The 19,609-nt window shown below is 38.2% G+C and overlaps 1 protein-coding gene across 1 annotated transcript in view; it reads right to left on the minus strand.

Moving 5' to 3' along the window:
• LOC126834829 (protein dachsous) overlaps nt 1-19,609 on the minus strand; it is a 92,733-nt gene that overhangs the window by 20,266 nt on the left and 52,858 nt on the right. The window contains exons 3-6 of the mRNA XM_050567017.1: nt 4,713-4,884; nt 3,518-3,715; nt 2,444-2,728; nt 183-370 (exon numbers count right to left, since the gene is read on the minus strand). Coding sequence (XP_050422974.1) covers nt 183-370; nt 2,444-2,728; nt 3,518-3,715; nt 4,713-4,884 — 843 coding nt within the window. The remainder of the gene's footprint in view (nt 1-182; nt 371-2,443; nt 2,729-3,517; nt 3,716-4,712; nt 4,885-19,609) is intronic.

Below are 19,609 nucleotides of genomic sequence, written 5' to 3' on the forward strand. Positions count from 1 at the left end.
TTTTACAACTTCAGCGATCCCGTGTTCTTGTTAAACGTCAGTGGTGTGCGTTGATCCGAGGAGAAACCCGAGCGGGAGGAGGTTTATGAAAGAGGTAGAAAAATACACATGAAACGGCTATCGCATATTATTATACAAGTGCTCGGAATGCGGACAACAAAAGGTTATTGAGATTTACTTACTTGGGTGTGTGCGCCATAATATTTGTTGGTCTCCGAGTAGGCTTTGACGTTGAGCAGAACCGTTTTGAACGATTCGTGGTCCAACGCCGCCGTCGTCTTGATCGTTCCTTTCACAGGGTCTATTGCGAAATACCCGTCCGCCTCATCCGAATGAATCGCATAAGTCACGGATTCGGGAACTTCTACGTCTAAAACAAAAATAAATTGTTACATTATTATTATTACGTAAGAGATAATAATACGGTTTAGTCAGCTAATTGAAAACCCCATAACACGGTTTGGATTCAACACATACTATTATTTTGTCGTATGGCCTAATTTGATTTTTTACCGATTGGTTTTTTATTTTAAAGAACTGTGTTTTTTTCAACCAAGAGTAGGGCGGCAAGAAACACTACTGTTGCATTATTTTTGCTAAACCGGTTATTCTTCCTCGACGGATATCAATCAACGTATCGTGAATATCGGTTGGTCGCGTACAGGAGTTATCTCTAAGGGGAGGCAAACGTTTAATTTAAAAAAAAATATATATATATGCATAAATATACCTACAGTAGCTGGTTAGGTCGAAAATGACAACGGGCGATTTTCGTAGAATATATATTGGGCGTATACACGAAAAGCGCAAAAAATCTGCATAAATCCAAAATGTCACATTTTCTATAACCGTGTTCCGTTACCAAACGCCCTAACTCATACACCGGGCGACAAGGCGACGGCCTGTTATGGGTGTACATTATATTTTTATAAGGAGGTGTCGTGTATAAGTGTTTTTTCGGGAGTCCCGCCGTCGCCAAAATATGACTTATTATTTTTGCCATTCGTTCGGCCCGTTCATTGTGTTGCGTGGTCTCGTAAATTAATTTACAAGAACATAATATAAATTTCGTGCGACGTTGCACGTTGTTTCATTTGAATAAAATATTAATAAATGTGAGAAATTCGTCCGCATCCGCGCCGCGTCGGGTCCGGTTGAAACGATAAATAACTCGAGTCGGTCAGAGATAAGTAAACGGACATAAATTGCGGTTGTTTATGTTCCAGGTGTATGTATATATTGTATAGGTATATGTACATCACAGTGCGGCGATAGATAGTACAGTCACATTTCGTGATGCCGTGGACTGATGGCTTTTTCCCCTCTCGTTCTATACCGCACCGCGGACAAAAGGAGAAGATCTCTCGCCCGGGGGAGGCGATGCGATGTCGGACTGCCGTGTAAATAAACCCGACAGGAAATCGAGTACGACGACCATCGACCCGGCCGTGATTAGAAATAAAAGCAAAGTGAATAATATGCTAAACAGGAAAGGCTAGTGTACCGACGGTAGCTGCGCGACCCCGTGCGTTTTGTCTTCTCGCGGCTCTAATGAGAGGTCGTGATGACTGAAACACATCGGCCACCGAATTTTCTTTACTGTCGCTAAACAACACTACGATTGTAGTTGCACGACTTGTAAACAGAGACGTTAGATATGCCTACATACGATGGGGAGGATGATATGGGCGCACGCAACGTTCAGCTGCACATATATTATTATTATTGTAACTCACCCCCTCTGGCCCCCGAACTGCAAATCGTGATTGTATGAAATAAAGACGTATTACAAGCACGGTACACTTCACGACTTTGGCCGGTATACTTCATCCTTAGGTGCACATTCTCCGCCGGTGCGCCGCACATTTATTCATGCGCGCTTTTTATACTAACAGTATCGTGTCACCCGTTTAGCTCCCGCGGATGTTATTTTACCCACAGATAAACATGTTGTCATACATACAATAATATATAATATACATTATAATATATGCAATAGACGTGTCTATTTGCACGCACGAAAGAATCTGCAAACATTTGCACGGTCCAGCTACGAAACCCTTCGTGGGCCGTGAAGGTCAGTCGACCGGGGGTATCCTACGTACACACATATGACACTACGAATACTTCCCATTTACATTATTCCATACTCTCCTCGTTTTCACACAATAGCCTAACTGGAACGGGGTTTCTTATTTTAAAACGGACATCGGAGTAACATTTAACGTCCTCATACAAAATGTTTTCTATAAAAAATTCCCAGTTAATAAATGTAAAAAAAAAGTGACCCAATATTAACAATATCTAAACCTAACTCTAATTGAAGTTTTGATATAAGCAAAAAATATAGTAGGATTAGTATAGAAAACATTTCCCATTCAGACATAGTTTACTATACTTATGTCTATGGATATTTGTATAGACTCTCATACAGCATAAATACCTGATTGATGGGAAGACACGGTGACTGCACCCACAGTGGTTCCTATGGCCGCATCTTCGGGCACGGTGAACGTGTACTGAGACCGGACGAACACAGCGTAAGATTTGGCAGAGTCTGCCGCCAGCACTTGGATTCGGACTCGGGCAACTTGGGCTGCTTCGTATCCACTACCGTCCCTGGCCGCTACCAGCAGTCTGTAGACACCGGTGCGGAGTTGTGCAGCCCAAATTTCGCCTGTGTTGCCATCTAACCTAAATGAAGTTTCCGAGTCTTCGCTGTCGGGTCCTGCAAAAAAAGATTCCATTAATGTTGGTCATTATACGAGAAAATATATCATCATGTAGCTGCAGCGGAGACTGGTCGTTTAATTCATATGTTGTCTAATGTTGGGGTCAAATCAAAACAGAAACCTAATACCACCACGGACAATACGTTTTTCGTTTAAACAATAAATGACATAATATAATATATTGTACATGCGACGAAACAATAAGCGTCTACGGTGACCACAAAACTCGAGTAAAAAAAAGAAGAAGAGTCAAGTGACATTAGAGTATTATTGTAACACTTTTAACGACAACGACAATGGTTTAACGTATTAAGTATTCTACATAAGGTTAGGTGAGGTATGGAAGGAAATCATATAAATCTATATATATAGGTACATTTTCGCAAACATTGCTTGCACTTATTTTTGCGTGGGTGTAATAAGTTGCGCTATAATAGCTGTTGATCGATGGCTTCCTTTATAAAACTTTTCAATATAACTAACATCGAGGTGAAAGGACCTTATTCGCGGTGTCGCTGCCAAACGCCTACGCGTCCGATTTGTCGACACGATATAAAATATTATAATGACCGCGAATCGCATCCTGTGACATTGACGGTTGTTATATAATGTAAGAATCATAATATGTAATATCGATGACATATACCCTAGGCGGTGAGGGTAGGTAAGCAGTAATTTGCACATAATATCTGGACATCCCCTTTGGCAATTCGGGCATATTATAACAAGTTCAGTAGCTTTCAGATCCATATTTAACAGATCATGTTGTCGGTCGTTTAACTTACCTTTGGCCGATATCATGTAATAAGAGACGATGCCGAACGGACCGGAGTCCAAGTCTTTGGCGCGGACGGCCACGATCGGACCCTGATTGCTGGCACTCCATACGACGGAAACGTTGTATTCGGAAGGTGAAAACACCGGCCAGTTGTCGTTGACGTCTAGAACATCCACTTTGACTACGGCACTAGTGCTTAAGCCACCTGCGAAGATAAATACACAAAATTAACGCGATGAAAATCATACCAATATTATATTAAATTGTATTGACAGCCGCGGGTCGACCGCCGTGGGTTGTATAGTGGGTAATATATCACGATGCGCGTTAATATTGTAGCGGTATTTTGTATTGTTTAGGTATTTATATATGGAAACAAATCGTCACCAGTGGCGGGCCGGGGAATGGTGCGTCGGACGACACGGCACGCTTCCAATATTGTTATTACTATAACATAGCTATGTGTAGCCGATGAAAAGCGGCAATAACCCGATAAGAGGAGGAGATGTGTTGAAAGACAAGGGATGAGCAGCACGGCCAACAGCAGCAGCAGCAGCAGGTGGCCGCGGGAAGATGAAGCCGAGATACAGGGCAAGCAGCCCGCCGGATAGATTTCAACGGACCCGCTCCAAGGTGCTTTCTTACTTGTCCGGTTCGAGTGGCCTGATAAGCATCGGATGTGTCTGCTGGTCAACCGGTTTACGCGCGCGCGCAATGGGTCTTGATTTATAGACGGCCGTACAAAACGGCCACGTGGGATTTTTTTTATAACCGCATCATATCGAAGACATATGGTGCGAATATAATAATAACAACAACAACAATACCGGCTTCAGTAATAATTAGTGTAAATAATTCCGTTTCGCCAAAATCGGAATGGAAAAAATAAAAGAATAGCAATTTCAATTATTGTCAGTTGTTATTATAATACTGGCACAAACATTATACAATCGCATATACCATAGGGAGCAGCGTTGAAAATATTTTGATTTAAAAAAACAACCGCGCCGTTCGACATCCTGTCAGACGTTAATTGATTCCTCCATCTGCAATATTTAGAATTTTACAACAGGCGAAAAATATACTGCGTGAGTACTGGATAATGCGGTCGAGTTACTGACAGCAGTACTACACCTTAACTGGCATATTTAGCTGACAAATTCCATTGAATAATTGAAGCTAATACTATGGTTTAGTCTTACCTCTGTCTGTGGCCACCACCGGGAACTCGTAAAGTCTTCTGGTCTCAAAATCTAAAGGCCCAGTCAGGCAAATTTCGCCCGTCGTGGATCTAATAGAAAACGGACCACTGTTTTCAGACAACGTGAAGTTCACCATCGAGTTGACACCGCAATCCGGATCCGAGGCGGACACCTGAAATCATACAAAGCGGTTACGTTAAGTATCGTGTATAACATAATACGACGGAGTAAGCCATCATAATAATATAATATGTTGACACAGACAAATAGAACGCGGTGTTACGCGGAAAAATAATAATTGATTTCCTTTTGGTCTTTTGATTGCTATTTAGTTACCACTGCCGAGACAAGTTATCTCAGACAACCCTTTTAACGATCCATAATAAAACACGCATTCTCGTTTTTCGCCCGACTTGAAATCGGACTTGACAGGTTCCTGCCAATGCCAATGGGTATATCGTGCCGGTTATATCGCCAGCGACAGCTGCCAATAACGATTTCAAAATATTATCATCCCATAAACGTCGGCCGTTAGTGGAGTGGGCACCGTGTGTGCAGGCTATACGTTATTAGCCTCGCCCTGCGCTTCCAGACGAGAGAAAAATAGTAAAATAAGTTGAATATTTATTTTACATTCGATTGGGTATAAAAAATAAAATAAAATACAAATTCCAATAATTCTGCATGGGCGAGAATTTAAACGCGGTGGGTTATTTAACGACCCGACAAAAAAAAAACATATAATTTAACAAACAATTCCGACGTGTCCGCGTACAGCGATATCGTCTCATACGGACGCGATAATATTACAATAATTATTATACTAAATGTTGTTTTTTTATACATATCCGTGAGACTATATGTGATAATAATTTGTAAGATTATTCGATAATGTGCGTATGCCGTGCCTGTGAATGACCCTAGGCACTACAACGGGTTAGGCGTGAATGGATGGCGACGGTAGAAAAGTACAAACTATAAAAACAACCCGAAAATATGTGACAACCTTCGTTGGCGACCGGTGAACGACCCGTCGTCAGTTGACGTGCAAGATCATAAATTCAATTCATCGACAATGGCTACCACCACCGGAGGAGATTGAACGATGCGATAACTGTGCCGGCCCAATGAATGGCTTTCCGGTTGTAATGCGGAAATGTGTATGCCAATTACGAATCCTTCAGTACTTAAGTCTCAAGCCGAGCACCCATAAAGAGCTGACAATGATGCAATATACACTGAATGCCATGGTACGGGCAAATCTAGTGACATCCCTTTGAGAATTCCTATGCAGAACTGACACCACTTTTCAAGCATGATTCTTCCAAATGATCGTTTAACAGGTTTACTGATCTTTACAATACGTTACTTTCTTATAATTTATTTATTTTTGGTATTTCCTGTGTTGCTAACACAACGTGAGGACCTTCTATACGGGATCTTATTGGTAGATATACCAATACTTATAAGAGTTCCAGTCTATCCTAACCAACACGTGTTAACAGGATAGTATGACGGGTAAGCCCACTGTACGCACTTATGTATGCCTGTATAAGTACTATACTCTATTCTACGAGCGACCATGCTTGCACAAAAACTAACGATGCGCTTGCTCACATAGTGCATACCCAAGAGTAACACGTTTTGGTTTCTGCGCAGGAATTTGACTTTCGTGGAACAGAGTATATACTATATTATATTTATAGTACACGATGTTACACGAATTAATTACAGCGAATGGGTTAAACGTCTTTTACAGCTATGTGGGTAGGTATATTGTATAATAATAATAATAATAATATATACGAGCCAATAAACTAAATTGTAGAACGTTTTCTGAGAATCCTTCGGCATATACACAAACTTCTTATTACGAGAAATCAAGTAATACTTTGCGAGTGACACGGTTTATTCATTTGTAAGCGCGTGAAAAATAACCGATAGAAAATGTACAGCGCTGATGACCAAAACGATTTGCGACGCAGATGGCGCGGCGTGTTAGACAACTATTTTAATGATCAGCTAATACTACATTGGGATTTGGGGTCATGTTGGATTGGACTAAAGACTATACTGTACTGTACTGTACCTGACTCAATTGGAATTCAAGAGGGGGGGGGGGGTTATCTGCGGAGCTTAATTTTTTCTATTATTTAAAATAGATTATACTATGACAGCGACATAATATACACACATAAACCGAAAACATAGCAGCAACAAAAGTAGTAGATAAATATTAGATATCCCTGTACTTTTGAAGACGTCTTATAAAGGCAAGATACTTGAATACTAAATCCGCTTTTTCAACACAATATTGTATTAAAAAAAAAATAGCAATACCTACATATATGACGGAATAAATGATCGAAGACGGCCAAGGACCAAATAAGTAAGAATTTCAAATTATGCAAAAATCGGGCGCATACGAATTACTTCCATTTTTTAACGTAATTATTAGTGCCATTAACTACGAGTTGTCTCCCATGTGCCAGGTAAAACACGAAGGTCACCGAAGGCAATTTGGATAATGTTTCGGAGACAACTATATTATATTCTCTTTTGGAACAGAGTATAGTATATAATTTTGGCGATTACTTGGAGATGGAAGGCAATTGGTATGCACCGAAAAGATCCAACTAGTTGGAAATAATACTTCAGGGTGAATTTGTTGCATTTTCTTCGCACAAATATAATGACAAATTATACGATAGAGGTGTCAGTGGCGGAGGCCGACGGTACACCGGCAGACGGTAAATGGTCGTTCCTTTAATCATGCGGTCAGCGGCGGCTTTAGATATATTATACATAATAATTTGTTACGTTTTGACATGTACCACCAGTCACCACTATCGAACGGGTACGAAGGTGCAAAAAAGAAGCTCGTGAGTTATGAGTTACATTTACGAATGATTCGGACGGTAAAAAAAAAAAGCAATACCGGATTCTCCGCAGCATTTATATAATTTTATCAGCGCATAAGGCCGCGAAATCTACCTACCAGTTTTCCAGTATATTATAACAATAAAAAATTAGAAGAAACAACAACGTGCACGATATCGCGTTACGCGCGTAATGACTTAAGTATATTATTCAGACGACAAGAGGTTAACGACACATTCGTAGGTTTTTCCGGTATGCGGACTTCGGCGCTGGCCGAGACAGCTAAAAACAAATGGCCTCAGTTCTCGATATCAATTCAATTATTTCGGTCGGTATCGTTATATTTTCATATATCTACATTCTATACTTGGTAAACGACGTACTCGAGTCAGTATTCGAATTTCATCGAGGTATCCGATTCCCGGGGGGGGGGGGGGGTGGAAGTGAGGTTAGGTAGTTACGAGAACAGCTTGCCAACATAATTTTTTTCTAACGCCTGTGAACTATTTCAGCAGGTTTTTTGTTTAGTATAATACGACTAAATCGAATTCGGTGGGTTTAAAGTTCACGTGTTTTGACATTTTTGAACTTATGTAATAGCTATATACTCTAGAGTCCAGACAGAAGGTTTTGAGCCAAACAAAAGTAATAACATGAAAAAAAATTCTATACCTTACACAATTTGCAATTCATTTTTCAACCCGTTTGGATTAAACGATGCGTTTGGCTCTTTTTAGACCCAATTCTGTGTTTGACCACGTCCGCATCGCACCAGTTGCAGTTTTTTACCTCGCACGAATTAATCGTCGCTCGACCCCCGAATAATATATAATTTATCGGTCTCGATCGCGGGCTCTTCGTTCCATTATACTCGCGGATTACATTATGCAAACCGCGCAACCAGATGGTTATCAGAGCTGTATGTATACCTGTGCAGCGATAGCGGTATGCGATCGGACGCGCTTTGTTATAGCTGTAATTTCTGCAATCGTCGCCACACGACCCGGAGTTTCAATTATTATGGTATACAGGCCCAAGATCAATAGTAGCTGAGAAAGGGTTAAAAATGAACAGTGACCGCCAAACATCGGCTCCCCCTGCGGTCACCATACTAATCGTAAACTTGCATATTGTTTTTTTAAAAAAGCAATCATCGATAAAAAAAAAACACTCTAGCTGTGCCGGCGAGGCGGTCGTTTAAGACTGCGCGGCAAATTACATCGATTTGTCCGCGCCGAATAATATAAATTATATTATACGCATACATAGGTAGTAGGTATGGGAAAATAATAATACATATTAATATAACTATTTAATGGAACCGTATATACATGTACACGGGACGACGCGAAAGGGGTTTATTGCCAGTGGTATAATCTATGTTGGCCAATAAAAGATGCATTACCTACGGCCAATGGACTCATAAAAAAAAAATTAAAAGGAAATAGCGTTGACCGCTGTCGTTGTATTTTCAGAGATGATCGTTTCCCCGAGTGAAGGTAAAATTGTCCAGAAAAAAATCCTAGACCAAACAATTTTCAAGTATTTAAAAAAACAAACTTTTTAAAACAATGAAAATAATTTTGGACAATCAACGAATGTGCAAAAATGACTAATTTTACTATTATTTTCATTGTTTCATCTTACGTACATGTAATGATGTCACCAAACTATAATATTACTTTTCTCCCTCTTTCCCCATTTTTATAATAAGTATTATAATATTGTATTTCAGCCACGGTGTGTATAGTACAATTATATGGAGGACATCAATTATTCGGAAAGCTCGTGATTGATCGGACCTGGGTTCAGTCCGAAAACCGGTATTTATATGCTCACGACAGTACACTGCAATTCAGTTGGGAGGAGTCTTTTCTTAATCGATTTCCAACTATATATGTATATTGTGTGTGTCTATGCAGTTCAACGCGACTGCCATCTTAACCGTCAGCTACGCCTTCCGCGCGTACAGCCGCACACATACTCTTTCGCCGCCGCTTTTCTATCTATAAAATATCGATCGCAACAAATCACCCAACGGTCAATTTACAGACACCTAATTGGAATTGGTCTTGTTTCTACCCTAAAACACTATATAATGTTATGCACCTATTAAGAGTATGATAAACGTTTTTCCCCTTCTTTTTCGTGCGACGGAAAACCTGATGAACTAGTAGAAGTTACATTATTATATTAAAAAAAGAGAATTCTTGGGTTATCTGATGGCTTTGGCCGGGACGTCCCGGTTGACTCGGTTTTATACACATAATAAACGCGGTAAATAGATTACTCCGTTTTTTCCAATAAAAACGAATAAATATACAATTGCATGTGTATATTCGCGAACATTAAGTATATTATAAAAATAAGTAAACGCCATAAATTTAATAAGAAAAAAGTCGCGCTATGAGAACGGGAATACGCTATAAAAATGATTCAATACGACTTAATATACATATTAAATACATATACTCGTGTAGTGCACGCGGTATTGCCGGGCTATTCATCAAACGATTCACACTCAATTATAAACACTTCGACTATATACGTATAAATGTTCAAATGAATGAAATATAACGACGAAGAACAAAATATATGATATAATTTTATTTTTAATACTTTATTACTTACTATATATTCTCGTTGCAAACTTATGTACAACGTAATAATAATTTTATCTCTCGTGAGAAGTATTAGGCAAGGCTTATTTTGTATTAACTTGCTCAGTGAGTTCCGCGTGTGACGTTCTAGAAGATTTACCGTGTGACCGCCGAGATTAGTGTGTATAATATGATTCCTTAATTGAATCGTCTCGCAGAGAGCTCGGCGGACGCCAATATACAATATGTCGCTCAAATTATATGGGACAAGAGACTCTGGCTATGTATAATGTATAATAAATTATAAACCATCAAAATGCACACGGTTATTATTGTTGGTAAATTACGTTGAGGACAAAACGAGTTTATTCAAATGTGTCGGCGCGGCACAACGTTATCGCGGTTGTGGATGACTAAACACAGGGCAAACAAAAATTGATGTTTACCAATGATATTGGAGCGCCTTCCAAATTTATATCATATCTCTCTCTCACACACACACATACACACTGCATACATCGGACGGACGGGTAAAAGAGACAGGTTGTCCTCCGTCAATAAAAACTCAAGCCAATGATATATTTTTGCATACAAACGCATTACCTATAGTCTGGACGGCAGACGACGTTTCTGAGTCTTTACAAGTTTGCTGTTATGTCCTTTATATTCATTCTTATCGGGCTCGCCGGCAGTATCATTGTTAACCCAGCCGTCGACAACGTGGCATGGCAGCCTAGTAGATAAAATAAAACGATAAAGCTCGGCTATGGCAGTAAGAGTGAAAAAATGCAATGTTCTATAACTCAGTGTCATAATAACTCAATCAAAAATCATCCATGTCGAACTCTTTCTTTAAAACTGCTCAGTACCTCAGAAAAGTACATCTTATAGTTCGTATGTTATAGACAAATTTAAGAGGGTGGCCACATTTGCATAAAATAATTTTACCAGTCTCTGAATAAAACTGTGGATGATGATGAAACATTTGCAATTATACTAACAAAAATCAGAGATTTGTTAGTAAATAGGAATAAACATTGCTTTCTATTTGAATATTCATAATATATTTTCTTTTTCGCTTCAATATCTTTTAATCTAAATATTTTGTTTTAGTTTAAAATACTGTTGTGAAATATACAAATAGTACAATTTGGGCTGATAAACTGATAGGGTCCCTAGATTTTAAAAGTGGAGGAAAGTGCGCTCTGCTCCTGTGGTGTATCCCAGTTGTAAGATTTAAAAATCAATACTAAAATATAAATATATCAATATGGATTTCTTGTTGCTAATTTAATGTGATAGTTATTGTTTATTTAATTTAACATATATGATGACTCTGTGGACATTTAATCAATTCCTGAGTTACAATTCATATTGTAGTGTCGGCGGCAGTGTTATTTTTTTTTACATTGCGATGCTGTGGCCAGAATATCTAACGGTTTTCGACGGAGGTACAGGTCGGCTTCAGTGTATAAAACACGTTATATGTTATATAGGTGGTAAGTACATCATACAAAAATATTCGAAAAACAATCGAGACCAACCCGTGTAGACCCGACGGAATGCGTCCGTCGTAAAAACCTCACACTCAATGTTTTTTATTTTGTTGAAATTAAAAAAAAAAACATTTTTTTTTACGATATTTGGGTTTTGTTAGCGATGCATTGCTGTGCAGTTCGCACAATCTGAAGATGTATAAATTACTGTTATACACACACCGAATGCGCGCATATAGATTATAGGATTTATGGCCAGTACCACAAAAGTCCCCGCAGAGAGAAATACATAATATAAACCGAGGAATTAATCGCCGCCAGAGATGTATTAATGGGCCGTCGTACAATGGCAACCGCTGCCTCGCGTTGATAAAATAAAATAATAATAAGAAGAACTCCCGACGAACGCGTGCCACGGTTTTAAGCAATTTTTATGAGACGCATAACGTGCAATGGCTATGTATATACCTTTTTTTTTTTTTTATAAAACTCAAATTTGTGTGCGTTTTGCATGTATGTCGTAGTTTTAGTCCGAATAAATTACGGCCGATATGCGGAGACATGCTTATGATACTCAAATACATTTATTTTTAAATGAGAAAAATATATTATTTAGTATAGTAACAATATATAGGTACTTCTTTGGGGTAACTAAGAATTAACGTATAACTTGGCCGCCACTATGGACCTTAATGCGCTAGGTCGTTATCGGTCAAACAAGAGTATTATTATTATTATAATAGTGCCCGGACGTTAAAGTCTCTGGTACATGTCGCCGTGTCACCGCGACGACGACGGTGAAAACACAAAATCGTGTAAGAGATTCGATCGGTAAAATTGAAAATATTATAATATAATATTATTATTTATGTTTCTGGTCGCTCAGACACAACACTCCAACGATGGCGGCACCGAAATCTAGGGACTGATCAATTATATTATAATAATACAACACGAGGCTCGAGTACTTGTGTGTGTGTGTTCAATTCGATCGGTGGTTACATATGCGTGTGTGTAGGAAAGTGGTACCTATAGTATAAGAGCGACGGGGAGAAACCGAAACCAGAAAACCCTTTTAGTCGGCTGTCAAAAATAATAAACATTAGGCGTAAACCTAAATTAACCTCGTCCGTGTGTGCCGTATCTGTGTTGGTGTTGAGTACAAATATTTGACCCGACGTCTCTCTCTTCGTCTACGGATCGCGGTACGTTATAATGTGTCGTTTCAATAGCCCGTCATTATCGTGATCGACGCGATTTTTGTGGGACGCGACCAATATGATTAATATTATACACTTTAACCAAAGATTAATAATTGACCAGTGCGATAGGACCTTTGCGCGAATAATATGTTTTATCATAACATAATACATTATAATAGCCTCGCTTGAAATAAAGGCAATCGATTTATTCATAAATGTCGCATAGAGCATCTGTACGGACAGTGTTCGCCAGACGGACAAATCGGATAGTTAACCTTCATACGAGCGTGGGCCAAAATAAGTCGATAATTAACGAGCAATATTTCGAATAAGTAAAAATCTTTATTTATCGTTCTCAAAGACACCAGCGGTTATAAAATAGTAATAATAATCCATTTCGAAACGCGCGTATAGTTGGCATATACATGCTTTACAGACGGTGCAGAGATACAGATCAACATGAGTGCAATGCTTTCAGAAGTCTATATATATATATATATATATATAATATTATATATGTATGTATTAATGTTCTGTTTTCCGCATGTACTTCAGCAGCAGCAACAACAGCAGCAATACCGGCCGATGCAAACCAATAGATCTTCTAATGATTCGCCGCGTTTATACATATATTACGCTTGTGTATGCCGCGAATATACATTTATAATATATGCTATATGTACCTACATGTGAGCCGCGATCCGCAAATATAAAAAACCATAGGTAGGTATAGGTACACAAACGGACCATAATTTATAGGACGGCGTGATGAAATTGTTAATTTCTCTCGTGACGTCCACAGCCAAGTGCGTTTAAACGAATATAAATCATCCGAGTCCCATCAACTGGACACAATATGCGATCCTCGATAATATTCGCCGAGTCACTATACGAAGGTCGCTGTGCTACGGGGTGCATGGAACGGTTAGCTACCCTGAACAAAATTTGTATGCTATAGCTATAGAATAGGGCATTTACATAGAAAACGAGCAAAGTCACCGCGGCGCAGGGTGTCCAACTCGTCTCTGGGAATGCCGAGGCCTATTCATAGGCGGTGTAGACCATGGCATAAACCTCCAATGCTGTGTCGGTGTACTAATGATGTCGACTGTACCCTCCCCGCTGTATCTGCATCTTTTTCATCAGCACTCTATCTGCGTTTTGAAACATCACACAAATTCCGACACTATTGCACGACCCCAGACGGACATAGACCCATGGAATACTATGACTTGTATTAATAATAAACTGTAATACACAACAAGAGCGCTGGAAGAAAATGTCCATAAGGAAAACGGATGGCTGCAAAACATCGAATTGCAAGATCTTTATAATACACACAATAACATTGCCAGAACTGCCAGCAATCGTCGGTAATCATCATTATATGTAACCGGTGCGTGTCTACCAGCGTATTTACCTAGCAGGTACGCTATTATCTATATTCTACCTCCCTCCATTTCTCCACCACACTACCACCGAAATTACGATGGACAAATGACAGGTTTTTTTCTCTTTGAACAGATATAATACTATTGTATCGACATGGTTGCGCTATAAACCGATGTACTGTGTGTGTGTATATATATATATATATATATAATATATTTATATTACACAGGTACGCTGGGTCTTCTTTTTCTTCGGTCAGGGGTCATTAAACACCCAACCGGCGGAGAGAAATTACGGACGCCATGTATACACGACATAGGGTAAGTAAAAAAAAAAAAATTGTTGGAAAAAAACCGAAAGTAATCAGTCCACGGAATAAGTGTATAAAGTAGTTATTACGCAACGGTGATGGGAAGCGGTAATTGACGGTTGTGGCAGAAGTAGAAGAAATACAGCCAATGACATCGGAGAGAGAGACCGCAAGAAGGGAATCATTATTTTGGACCCGGTGGTCGTTTCCAAGAGAATATTATATTATACACATACACAATTGTGTGCGGCGGCGGCAGCTCGATCCCGTTTCTTTGTCTTTTCACTACATGTACATAATATATTTCTTATGTGGCGGCGGCGGCGGCGCATGCATAATAATGTACTCATGGGAAACGAAATACACATACACATTGCAAGAGTTTCAGGGACATGATCGTCTGTTTACAATAATTGACGTATATTGTAGTAATTGTCTTTGTATATGCAGTCACTGCTAAAGAAGAAGGTATACAGTCGAATTTCCACGTTTTTTTTTAACGACTATTATTTTCCACCTCGTTTGTACTCGTTGACAATACGCAAGACTTAGTAAAAAAAAAAAATGCATATTATAATATTTCTAAAAAAAAAACTGGTATGTTTAAAATTGTAACCCCAAATGGTCGGTAAAGGCGATGGACAAGCAATATCTGTCATAATAACACCGCCCACATACTGCGAGCACATAAATGTGTGTCCGTGCACAGTAGCGGTCCGGTCCAATAAATACAATTCACCGACTCCAACGGTGGAAATAAAATATATTATATAAAACCGACGTGTAATGAAATAAATTCGTTTATAAATACTGTTATGTTATTAAAACGACAACGGTTTTTTACGATTATGCTGCAAGTTTTTTTACTTATTTCTTATTGTATTTAAAAAAAAATATCGCGCGATGGTCACCGGGCTGAACAACGATTTGCCGTGTGCGGAATCATTATATTATTATTGGACATAGTGTTCGAACACTATTATGCATTATTAGTATTAGTATTATTATGATGGTCATAATGTATATATTATATTATTATGCGTTGCAGTCGGTCCGATGGGGGGTCCAATTAGTTCGGACAACTTGACGTCGTCGTTGTAATACCAAAACGATGATATTTGGGATGGGAAAACAAGTACCGGTGATAATAATAATAATGTAAATTACCACTAGCAAATCATACTACACGTATCAAGTGTGTGTAAAGCTGGCGGTAATCGGTGTTAAAACGTCACCGGCATTAATAGATGTACCGAAAAGTCGGTATTTTCGAAAGTTACCAAATTACCGTTATTACTTCAAATACTAGTAACTAATTCCATACTTATTGTCAATATTTAAAAATTGTAAACAAGTTGTTTCACCAACTATTACCAAATACGGGTTACCAGTAATATTGTCCAAAAAGTATCTTTTTTACATTTTTAAAAAAAATATTATATAAGGTAGTTTATGAACTTTACAGCTCTTACGATTGATGGAAACTTGGTAAATATCATTGTTAATCAAGCATAGAGATGGGGAAAGAAAAATATGCTGAAAAAGAGAGAGGGATTGCGTTGTTATTACTTTTTAGGAGGAGTGTCCAGACGAATGAAAATCAAAGGATAACAAAACCCGACGTATAGATCCAATTTATATCCTAATAATAAAATAATTTGTATGTGCGGTGGCGGCAAAGAAGAAGAATAAAAATAATAATCACCGTCGTAAAGACTTGCAGAGTATATTTTAGCTGTCGTTGTGTGCGGTTTTGATGACCCGGCCTAAGCACCAGCAGCAGATACAAAGCGGTCAGGTCAAACCCTATATTGGATGCACATGTATTTTTTTGCACGTGTGTTGTGTACCCATTTTCGCGCGTATATATGACAAGATAAAAAAAATACATTTATTCTTCAAGCCTACCGTGTCTGAGACCCGAAGTGATGTAGTAGCACTTTATGTATATTGTATATATTATAGTAGGCATTGATGTCGTTTTACCAGGTATATCACGTGCTACGCGGCGTGGGCGTCCGGCTTGGCCGTTATATACAAGTATAAACCGCAAAATGGCGTATGCATTTCTACTATGCGGACTATTAATATTAATATTATTATTATTATTATTATATTTTGTATACGAACACATAATATAAAACAACGTCCGTTTGCCGCATGACATATTAGTGGAAATTATTGAATGGCCGTGAAATTAACTCTGGCTGTTATGCGCGTAGTAAAGATGATGATGATGATAATAATAATAATAATAAAATGTCATATAGCTCAAAGATATAATACATATTATACACACTGTAAAATGGCGGCGGTTAAACGCTTAAGCCCGAAAAAAAGCGTGCCTACATAGTATGTAAAACCGTCGTTAAGTGTTAGGGGTGATCGCGCAGACAACGATTACACGAGGACGGACTTAAGGTCAATACGTACATATAATATTAATATACGTAAATGTGGCGGCCAAATGAATCGGTCGTGTAAAATATAAATTACACGATTAACTTGTCAATTAAGGCTATATTAGTATTATATTATATATATGTATGTATGTAATATGTATAAAGCAAGAGAGAGAGAAGGAAAAGTAGAAATCGACGTGTCGTGTCGCCCGGAAAAAAAACGATAGCATTGGACCGTCATCATACAAGTATGTGGTGTGTGTGTACTGGTATTCATCAATTACACTTTGGAGAAGAGATGCAAAACAAATTATTGTGTAATTCCTTTAAGGCCTATGTATGATATGCGTTTTAATCGAGTCAACTATACGAAAGATTACAACGTGTCACCGAGTTCTTGGTACATATATAAATATTACTTATTTCTTATCAATTTCCACTTGGACTTTTATTAATGAGTGGTCATTCAAGGATACGCTTTTCTCGTGGGTACACCACACCATACACAATGTGTACATTTACAAAATATAATATAATATATTACATCTTACACTCGTCGATAACGTCCTCTAAAATTAATTTTACAGTGAATCTACTTAAAGTGATGTATAAATAGATTCGAGGCGAGTACATACATATATAACATAACGGACGCATTATATTGTCGCATCGAGGACGAATATATACAAATACATTGTTTTGTATATTATTTACGTTGAAAGTAACCTATATCGGTGGCAAGAAGTGTAAACTGATTTAATAGCATGTATATCCTATTATATTATATTGTGGTGTATATTAGGCGATCTTATCGCGAACGGAAGAGACGCTATACAAGAAGACGCAACGGCTCGCTTGTATGTGCGCACTGCACACAATTTGTCCTTAACAATTAGCGTCTGATATTATGGCCGCCGCCACCGCGACATGCATTTATTTATTGTATGCATACAACATTGGAAACAATGTACGCTTAGTGTATGCAGAATAAGAAGAAAAAAGGGTTAATGCGCGACATGTATAAAAAAAAAATATATATTTATAAATGGTTAAGACAATAGGGTGCTGTACTTTAAAGGGAGAGTAACGGAGAGGGGACAATGCAGGGGACAATGTGGTTCGTAAGGTGTTGCGCTAGGGTTCGCGAACGTTCATTGTTCTGCTGATTATAATATGGTCGACCCGAAGGGTCAACTGAGTGAAGATTAAAATATGTTTGCCTATGAGAAACTATGCGTGTGGAAGAAAATAATGGTAATTATTGTGCAGTGCGACGCTATGCGTATTATAAGCAAATCCGGAGCCTACATTTTTTATTGTAGTAGGTATATAATTTCTTTCTTTTTACATAAAAACTAAATTATTGGTTAATTCCATTGGGTGTCGAATTCGTTCAGGGCTGGATTAAACCGCTCGTAGACCATGTAGGGCTATGGGCGCTCGCGCACTACAGCAGGCCCTCAGTTTTTAGTAAATTATCTATTTGAAGACTTTTAGCACCCTCAATATAATTAATTTGTATTTAAATTATTTATAAAAAAAACACTAACTAATATTGCTATTCTATTTTAAAGAGCTATCAACTCAGCTCAAAATATGAGAGATGTTTTTTTTTTATTTGGTAGCAGAGCCATTGAGAAATGGGTCCTAGGCGATTTTTTAACTTATTAGCTAATCCTGCGGCTCTGGACGATAAAGGCAATTGATTTTCCTATGCCTAGTAGTAGTAAGATTAGTCGACGTTAGATTATAGTTTTTCAGTTATTTGGGTGAAACAATAGGATTGTGTATAGCCGGCGTGTCTTGTGGTCGGCGGCGGCATCTATGCTCAGCGGACATGCGTTGGAAAACTAAAATATCATTCCAATGTAATTACGGTGTGCGGTTTGTGTTGTTTTGTGTAGGTACATGTACCTACGTACAGTTGGTACATTGAAATGTTCACGGACGGTCCTTATTCCGGAATACATTAGAACCTGTAATTACAGTGAAGAATGTAATGGCTATTTTCTTGCATGGTCCACTCCACACAACGCGGTGCATGGAACGACCAAATTGAACGGATACACCGATGTTCGGTTTATGACGTATCACTTGTACACAGATAGTTTTCCTCAGCTGTGTGTTATAATGCATTTTATCCTACCAGAGTTCCGTACAGCCGCCGAATCATAAGCAAGAACATTACCCCTAAATAGGCCATAATAAATATTGTAAAAATCGTTATACTTTAAATATAGTTGGTCCAACTAAAATTATTGTTACTATAGGGATACTATAAATGTATAGTTGGAATAACTAAATAAATAGTTGCTTTAATTAAATATTTTGTTGGCTTAATTTTTATTTTACTTATTCCAACAAAATGTGTTTTGTACCTATATGCTAAAGACTATAACCATAATTTTTAATTCGTTCAATATTTCTTTTTAGTGTAGATAACTTGTCTTGCACATTTAATCTGTTTGTCTTATTGTGACACTTTTATGACTTTTTTATAAATATAAACGCAGTAATGATCGACTGTTCGATAAAATGTATAAACTCTTCCGCACTATATACCATAAATACACAATATCATATTTTATAATGCTTTCATTTCTATATATATATAG

Source organism: Adelges cooleyi, unplaced genomic scaffold (genome assembly GCF_023614345.1).
Source record: "Adelges cooleyi isolate 19-005CV unplaced genomic scaffold, UGA_ACOO_1.1 ACOO_flye_CR_arks_rails_tigmint_CR_PRNA_21, whole genome shotgun sequence".
Classification (NCBI taxonomy): domain Eukaryota; kingdom Metazoa; phylum Arthropoda; class Insecta; order Hemiptera; family Adelgidae; genus Adelges; species Adelges cooleyi.